The sequence below is a fragment of the Mustela nigripes genome, chromosome 2, assembly GCF_022355385.1.
Source record: "Mustela nigripes isolate SB6536 chromosome 2, MUSNIG.SB6536, whole genome shotgun sequence".
NCBI lineage: Eukaryota > Metazoa > Chordata > Mammalia > Carnivora > Mustelidae > Mustela > Mustela nigripes.
In genome coordinates, this window is record NC_081558.1 from 58,902,564 (window position 1) to 58,911,532 (window position 8,969).

At 62.7% G+C, this 8,969-nt stretch overlaps 1 protein-coding gene across 1 annotated transcript in view; it reads right to left on the reverse strand.

The window, feature by feature from the left end:
- Positions 1-8,963, reverse strand: part of PLXNA1 (plexin A1) — a 49,545-nt gene extending 40,582 nt beyond the window's left edge. The window contains exons 1-3 of the mRNA XM_059390460.1: positions 8,948-8,963; positions 2,124-3,384; positions 486-668 (exon numbers count right to left, since the gene is read on the reverse strand). Coding sequence (XP_059246443.1) covers positions 486-668; positions 2,124-3,365 — 1,425 coding nt within the window. The 5' untranslated portion in view covers positions 3,366-3,384; positions 8,948-8,963. The remainder of the gene's footprint in view (positions 1-485; positions 669-2,123; positions 3,385-8,947) is intronic.
- Between the last annotated feature and the right edge of the window lie 6 nt (positions 8,964-8,969).

Sequence of the window (8,969 nt, forward strand, 5' to 3'; positions counted from 1 at the left end):
TCCAGGCCCCCCGGGGATGGCAGGATGGCCAGGCCCCTCATGCACCTGACCCATCCCAAGAGCCCCCAACACCCCGCCAGGGCCATTACACCCGCCAAACACCAAAGTGGGCCCAGAGGAGGGGCATGGACTGGGAGGCACAGGGGAGTGAGGGCCTGTTGAGGCCCCTCATGATGGCCAGACCGGGCTCTGGATCCTGGCCTCCCAGTCCAGGCCCCCCGGGGATGGCAGGATGGCCAGGCCCCTCATGCACCTGACCCATCCCAAGAGCCCCCAACACCCCGCCAGGGCCATTACACCCGCCAAACACCAAAGTGGGCCCAGAGGAGGGGCATGGACTGGGAGGCACAGGGGAGTGAGGGCCTGTTGAGGCCCCTCATGATGGCCAGACCGGGCTCTGGATCCTGGCCTCCCAGTGTCCAGGCAATGCTGTCCACAACCCCCAGGGCTCTGCCTGCCCCATCCGCCCAGCCCGGAGGCCTGACCTTGCGGATGCGGCCGCTACGCGTGCCGGCGAACACCACAGTGCGGCCCCGGTAGTCGTAGGCTGCCACAGCAGTCAGGCCATCATCCTTGTCCACGAACAGAGGAGTGCCCTCGATAGTGACTGTGCCCCCCAGAGGCTGGTTGAAGTCCTGGCCACAGAAATCATCGTCGATCTGCAGTGGCTGTGGGAAGGCAGAGGGTGAGACTCTGGGCCCATGCAGCTGGCCCCAGGTTCCTTCTTCCTGTGGGCAGCAGGCCTCCTAGCCAGCCTGGCCAGCAGCCCCAGCTAACTGGGAGTGAGCGGGGGGAGATGGGTGCTCACAGAGGGTCCTCAGAGGGCCTGGGGTCGAGCATGGCCCATATAGATGTGGGGAATTGAGGATTCCTGGACCCATTTGACAAAGAGAGAAGCCAAGCCTTGCAAAGTGCCTGGGCAGGGGGGTCCTCCCACATAGCCACTGGGCACAGGTCTCCCTCCCAACCTGTGGGGTGGGGGAGAGCCAGAAAGAAAGCAGCCTAGGGGAGATCAAGGAAGGAGAGCAGCCAGCCACCCTGGGGACCAGACCCATGCACCAATGATGGCTGCATAGGGAAGGGGCCAGCCACCGGAGGCTGTAGAGTACAGGGGGGGCTCATCTGAGATAGGAAACAGGGGTCACACCTAAAAGGCAAAAAGGCAAGGGCCAGCTATGAAGCGGTAACTGAAGGGACAAGAAGCGATCAACACTTGAAGTTCCAGAGGAGGAAGAAAGGGCCTGGGGGAGGGCAAGTTCTGGGAGAAAAAGGGGACAGCTGGCTCCCCTGAAGCAGGCTCAGGGCCTGAGGTTTTCAGGGGAGAGATCGGTAATGCATATGAAACAAAAGACACCAAGCTGGAATGGGGCTGAGGGTCCCCAAGCACCCCTAGGGACTGGGACCCAGACCAGAGGGAGGGGATGACTGCAGCCATGGGCACAGAGCACACAGAGCACACAGTATGACCTCAGAGGGACTGCCCTTCCAGGCCTTGGTTTCTTCAGTGACACAACAGAGATCATACACCTTCCCTGAAAGGCCATGGAAGGATGGACTGGCCTGGTACACCTGGGCCTCGCCATGGAGGACGGCCCCATCTTGACGGGTGCCCCCCTGCATCCAGCGGTAGATGTGACAGGGACAGGGTGAAGGGACCCTCATTGCTCCCAGCATGGGACAACTGTGACTAGGCAGACCAAGCTTCCCCCGGGCCACCCAAGGAGTCTGGGCAGCAAGGGCAGAGGGGCTGAAGCCTGGCTCCCCGAGTTCACCTCAAGGGGGCCCTGAACACATCCTTAACCCTCTCTGAGCCTGCAGCCTCCCGTACTTCCTGGGGCCATACTGAGGACACTCCCGGCAAAGCTGCTGACCCCAAGCTGACTCCTCCTGGTCTAGGCTTGAGAGCTGTGGCTGCCGGCCACCAAACACTGAGCACCTAGGTCCTCAGGCCACCCCGGCGTCAGGGAAGGTGCTATCCTCTGGTACCAGATGAGGCGAGAGGCCCAGAGAGCAAGTGCATGGCCAGGCCCCAGGCCCAGGGCGAGTGGTGCAGGGTCCACACTGATGTGGCCGTGGCCGCCGCAGTGAAGGACAGGGAGGGGCCCGGGGCAGCGCCCACTCACCGAGTTGATGCAGCCCAGCTCTTTGTTGAGCAGCCAGGGTAGTGACAGCTTGCCCTCGCCACGGTAGCAGGACTGGATGCGCTCCTTGATCTTCTCCTTGATGGCCCGCAGCGTGAACAGACACAGCACAGACTCCTTGGGAGGCTTCACGCGGTTCTTCTGGCCCTGCGCGAACACGGTGAACAGCACATCCTCATCCTCGGCCAGGCCCAACTGGCGGGCCAGGGCACGGCCTGGCCGGCTCAGGTAGGCGTCCTGCACCAGGCGGTACTCCACACCCGCCTGCTCGCAGCCAATGGGGAACTCAACGTAGGAGTAGAACTTGGGGTCGTCCACACACAGGCGCACAATCTTGGAGGTGAAGAAGTGCTCACCAGCAGCATCAGGCGAGGTGAGCTGCGTGTCCAGCTGTAGCGTGAGGTAGTAGACGAACTGTTCACTGCGGAAGCTATATACATAGTAGATGTCGAAGGCCGGGAACTTGGACAGCGTGTCCGAGGGGATCTTGAGCTGCGACGACACGAACTCGTCCTGGTACACGAAGCCGAACATGTCAGCATCCTCCTCATTGGCCATGAGCCGGCGGCTGGACAGTGTGGGGAAGTACTCGGACTTGCCGTCGATGGGCGTGCCCACAAAGAGCTTGGCCTGGCCCTGGCCCGGCGGCCCCGCGATCAACACCCCGGCCATGCTGCCCGCCTCCCGTACGCTGGACAAGTAGTGCTCCTTGCGGTGGTGCGGCTCGCCCAGCTTGAAGAGGTCGTCCAGCCGCAGGAACTGGCAGATACCTTGGGAGGCGCTGCCGCAGGCCAGAAGGCGGTTGGCGGCGTAGTCCAGGAGCAGCAGCTTGTTGACGTTGTCAGTGCTGCCCAGGCCGTGCGGGCACGACTGCACGCTGGGTGGCGGGTAGCACTTCTCGTTGTCCTCCACGGGCCCCGTCACGTGGGCCCGCAGCAGAGTCAGGTTCCCCGACAGCTTGTAGATGCGGTTCACAGCGCCCACATATACCTCGCCAGTCTGCTCGTGGACCACCAAGTGGGTCAGGCCCCAGTCGCTGGCCGAGAAGGTGCGGAAGGCGGGCTGCAGGGCCCCGCCGGCCCTGGGTGCCCCTGCTGCCCCCGGCACACCCCCTAGCAGCAGCAGCAGCAGCAGTGGGAGCGCCCACAGGCTCAGACGTGGCAGTGGCATGGCGGGCCGGGGCCTCGGGCCAAGACACTCAGGTCCTGCAGAGGCGTGCATCATGGGGCCAGGAGCCTGAGCCCTGCAAAGGAGAGTGGGTGGGAGAGGTTGCGTGCATGTGGGTACAGCCCCTACATGTAGGCGAGCACACACATGCACCCTGGTTCACACATATCATCCCACGAGCTCTCTGTGGTGCCCAGCCCGTGCTGGGACATCCCACGCACTCCACCGCCAGGGGCATGACCTGACTTTCAGGAGAAGACCAGGGGTGGACAGAGGACCCCCTCCCCAAGCTGAGGACCTGCAGGCAGGGAGTGCCAAGACTGAGCTCGTGAGCCCATGAGCAACATGAGACAGCCATCAATGCCTGGGCCTGCCATTCCTAGGCAGAGGAGAGAAATGGACCCAGGAACAGAGAGACAAATGATGAAGGTCCAGGCTCCAGACTGGAAGCCTAGCTAACACCCCAACCTGGAGGCTATAACCTCCTGACTTGGGGCCTCCCCATGCCCTAGGGAACAAACTCCCCTCAGCTCCAAACTCCCAGGGTCAGTGACCACCTCTCTGCCCAAGGCTCTGGGGACACATGCTCCCTGGAGAGCCCTACTCATAGGGGAACCCCCACCAGGAGATGAAGACACCGAGACCCGTCACCACACAGACAGCAATTCTCGAGGGGGCAGGAGGCAGTCTGGGTCACCTTGGCCCTGAGGCCACTTGCTGACTGACCCTGGCACAGCCCCTTTCTGGCCCTTGAGCCCTGTATTCCAAAGAATGACCCAAAAGCCAAGCCTTGTACACTTCCCACCCACTATCCCCTCCCTCAGCCAACCAGTCTCCCACCCCATGCTGTCAGCACAGCACTGCCCCTTTCTAGGCTCCTCCTGCCTGCCTCTCAGCTCCCTTTCCACACCTCACCCCAACTCCAAGGAAACGGAAAGCCCTCCCAAGGGGAAGGGGGGTGGCTCCCTGAACCCCACCCCGCAGTGGCTCTCTCTTTGCAGTGTGCAAAGCCCAGAGGCTGCCCTCTAACTGCAGTGACTCCTGTCCTCCCATCAAATCAGGCTCCCAGCATCCTTTACCTCCACACCAAGCTCCAGACATTCCCACTTGTACTTCCCAGGTCACACTCTCCACTAAGGTCAGCTTCCCCCACTGAGTCTCCCACAAGCTGCCTACCCCTCACCTGGACAACCACAGCACCTGGCCTCACCCACCATACCCACCGACAGCCCAGGCCCCGCATAGTGGCCTGGGCAACTTTTTGGAACTGTACATGAGATCAACTGCCCCCAGATTCTGCCATGGACCACACACCTCTTCCTCTGGAAGAGTCTCGTCTCCTCCCAGCCTAGCAGCCAGCAGTCAGATACTCCGTTATACTGAGGCTCCGTGGCCAAGGTGCCCTGACAGTAGTCACTATGCTTTCAAAGCCTTAGTTTCTGCATCTACAAAATGGGAACGATCAGAGCTCCTCTCTTGTGGACAAAAAGGGGAAGGTGGAAGCATGCAATCAGCAGGAGTACCCTCTTGGTGTCAGCAACGGCCCTGCACTGACACTGCCAGATGCGGGTGCTTCAGCCCAGCCCTTCCAGGAGCCCGAACACAGCAACACCCGATCCAGACACAGGCTGGTGCCAGCCAGGGCTTCACACGCTCCTTGCTCCCAGACAATGTCCCTCACATAGACCAGCAGCCCCATTTTACAGTTGGGGGAAGCTGAGGCCCAGAAGATAGGTGCCTACTGCAAAGTCTGGGCTGGGAGCTGGCCGCAGGTCAATAGGCTGCCAGACAAGGCCCACTGATCTCTGGGCTCCCATGTCTGCCCCTACAGCACAGGGCACCTCTGCCCTCAGCCAGGATTTGCTGTTCCCTCTGCTGGGATGCTCTTCCCTTCCCTGCCACACCCTGATCAGGTCTCAGCTGTCTGCCCTGACCTGCCAGCAGCAGGTGGCAGCCTCTTCATCCCAGCTAGTTGCTCTGTTTTAATTCGCGGCACAGGACTTGCAAACGGTTTTGTTACTTATTGCTCCCAAACTTGTGCTCTCCCCACAAGAACAGCAGTTCCATGAGAATGGGGCTCGGCTCTCTGCATTCTCCCAAAGCTGACTCCAGGGCTTGTGGACAAACGAGTAAATGAGTGGATCCTGGCCAAGCAAGGCCTACTTCTTCACTTTGTCCACTCTCCACTCACCCTCTGCCAAGTGCAGACCAATACCCATGGCTCAGGTGGGAAAAATGAGACTCAGGGAGGCCAGGGGCTTTAGCCAGGATCCCATAGTAAGTGGACCCGGCTGTGACGCCTTGCAAGACCCTCCCAGCTGGCTGTCATCTGCCTCTCTTTTAGGATCTCCACCCAGACATCACCCCAAGAACTACAGTCACCTATGCTGCCAGCCAAAAGAGGAGTCCCCAGCCCTTCCCCACAGCCCTGTCCCCAGCTCAGGAGCCAGGGAACAGGCTCCTCAGTGTCAGCAAGGCCTGGGCTGAAAGCTGAGTGCAAGTGAACTCCAAAGAAAACATGAATCACTCACCGTTTATCAGTTCAAAGCAGGCCTGCAATTACCAGGGGCTGGGCTCTCCCCTCCTCCGGGATAATTATACACGTCTTAATGCAATTACGGGCCCTACTTTTTATATTAAACAGGAGAGACCCGGCTGAAGAAGCCACTATCCAAACTCCCGGCTGGCCCTGGGCCCACTCCCTCTCACCCCCAACAGGGGCTGCTGGGAAGGGACTGGCCACACCGTGGAACTGCCAGCCAGGGAAGGGGGATCCCAAGTCCAGGGCTGGGTCCCTCATGCCCCACCCCCCACCGCCCCATCTCACAAAGGCCAGTGAAGACGTTTCAGTCACTTCCCCTATCTTAGAGTTATGGAGCCCAGGGCTCAGATCCAAGGTCACCCAGCAGAAAAGGATGAAATCCCATGCTCCTATAGAAACATGGGTAGCCAGCTGACTGGCTGGGGCTCATGTCCCACAGAGATCTGATATGCCCAGAAAAAAATGCATTTGTGCCAAAGCCGGGCCTGGGTGCTAGGGAGGACCACGCTGGCCTGGGTTGGGGGACAGGAGCACTGACAGATGCTGGGAGGGGAGAACTGGCCACTGTGGTCCAGGGAGGCTCCTCCAGAGGGCCTTTCCACCTGTTCTAAGAGAACCAGGCACACTGGGAGCTGGTGGGGAGGAGAGCAGCAAGAATCCAAGCCGGGCACTGGAACCTGCTGGACCATGTAGAGTGGGCAGTGAGAATGACTGCAGCTTTCTGCCATGGGCAGTGGGCTGTGCCGGGCGGCGGGGGGGGGGGGGGCAATATGAACCAGACTGGGAAGGGAGAAGCTGAACTGGTGTTCAACTGATGTTGGGTGTGCCAACCAGGGGTTAGCCAGGGAGGGTTACCAGTCTGGGTCACCTTGGCCCTGAGGCCACTTGCTGACTGACCCTGGTACAGCCCCTTTCTGGCCCTTGAGCCCTGTATTCCAAAGAATGACCCAAAAGCCAAGGCCGGTAGGACAGAAGCAGATGGGGCCACAGCACGGCCGGCTCCGCTCCTGAAAGGGATGGGTTTGGCCGCCCAGCAGAGCATACAGAGAGCAGCAACATCCCCTTTCCTTCTCCAGACCCAGCAGCCACCACCACTCCTTATCCTGAGAAACAAAGGCCCTCAGAGCCTTCTTCACTGAGGGAGAGCCCAATCTCCATTGCCTTCGCACTCTGGATCATTCTGAGACTTGGGCATATTGGGGCATAAGGGGCCGTGGGGGCGGGGCGGGAATGCAGCCATCCTGCCCAGAGGTAGCCCATTAGCAACCAGGGCAGAGAGTTGCACTGTCACCCACCTCCCCGCAACACAGGCCCTAGGAGGTGGTCCTGAGCTCTCCCACTACACAAGTCCAATGAAACCAGGATCTGGAATTACTGAAGTCTTCAGAAAAAGTGCCCAGCACTTGGGACTTCCCGGAGGTACCCTTCCTTCCTGGACAGCTGCTCTAGACACGGGGATCTTCCTGAGAGATCAGAACACACAGGCAACAATCTGGGGGTGCAGAAGCCCAGCAAAGGGCTACCTGCTTTGTCCACAGCACCTCATTTGTCTCCCACCACAAGCACACACCTCAGCAACACAGACACTTGCCAGACCTCTGCCTGTGCTGCCCCTCTGCTTGCAATGTGCTTCCTGGCCCTCCCCGTGCCACCCTCCAAGGCTGATTTGCAGCCTGGCTCTGAGAGGGAATTGCTGGTTTTCTCTTCTGCCTCTGGCATGGAACTGGGTGCTCCTCAAGGGCTGGGCAGAGTCTTGGCTGCTTGGTGCCACACCTGGTCTCTCCTGAAACCAGCAGGGAGAAGAGAAGACTTGGGCCACGCTCCCCAAGGGCCAGAAGAGCAAAGACTGAGCCCCCTACCCCCCCACCCCCCAGACAACCAGTCTGGGCAGGGAAAGAGGTGGAGCAGCAGTAAGCTGCTAAAGCCCCGGCTTAGGGAGCAGAAGCCAGGTCCACATCCCCCCGCCAATACACACACCCCTTTCTTTCAAGGGGCGTGGCACCCGCACCCCAAAGATGAGCCAGGGTCAGTTCTCAGCTCCAAGCAGCCTCTGGAGCCCCTTTCACCGCCCTTCCGCGGGCTGCACCTGGGATATCACAGCGAGCAGGGGCCTCCCTAGAGCCCCGCTCCCCCTTCCCCAAGGCAACCCCGAATCAGCCCCACCACCCCCAGCTTCGCCGCACACCAGGCCCGGGACGGTCCAGGAAGCAATCGGAAGCCTCGGAGGGAAGCGGGCTGACCCTGGAGAGGCCCTGAGAGGGGAAGGCTGAAGAGGCCCGATGGAGCGGAGCGGCCTCCCGGGCGGCACCCGCACCGCCCCCTCCCAGGCCGAGTGAGCGGCCCTGGGGGCCAGAGGCGGACCCAGCGCCCATCTCCCGGCACCCCGGGCCAGAGGGGGCGGGAGCGGGCGTCGGTCCCGAGGAAGCGGCTCCAACTTCCACCCCAGCGCCCCGAGGGCCAGCGGAGGATGGAGCCCCGCACGACCTCCTCCGGCTCCCCGCGGCCCTGCCCAGGCAGCCGTGCAGCCCGGCCCGGGCCTGCCCAGCCCAGCCTGGCCCTGCCGGCGGCCAGAGATCGGAGTCCGCGGTCCAGCCCCGGGTTCGGCCTGGGCACCCCCAGGGCCCTCCTGCTGGGGCCGCCGCAAACTTTCTCTCCTGCGTTTGAGGAGGGGGCAGCGCCGGCCTCCGCCCCCCGCCGCGCCGCCCGGAGCGCTACCCCCCGAGCTCGGCGGGCCGGGCGGCCGGGCCCGGCCGGGCCGGACCGGGAGGCCAGGCGGGGAGAGGCCGGCGACGCGGGGCCTGGGGCCGCGGTCCAATCCCGGCCGGGCGGGGGACACCACGAGCTCAGCGCCGGCGCCACGGCCGCGCCCGGACACACGCGGGCGCCCGGCCGGAGCCGCAGGGACACGCGGACCCGCGGACACGCGCGCCGCAGTCCCCCGCGCACACCCCCTGCCCGCTCGGCCGCACGCCCCGCGCCCCGGCCGGAGGCCGCCCCGCTCCGGTCCGTGGGCGCCTCCCACCCCGGCGCGCCCCCCGCCCGGGACCCCCGCCCAGCCACGCTCCGCGCGGCGGGGGAAAGTTGCGCCCCTACTCACGGGCTGCCCCGGGGCGCGCCCC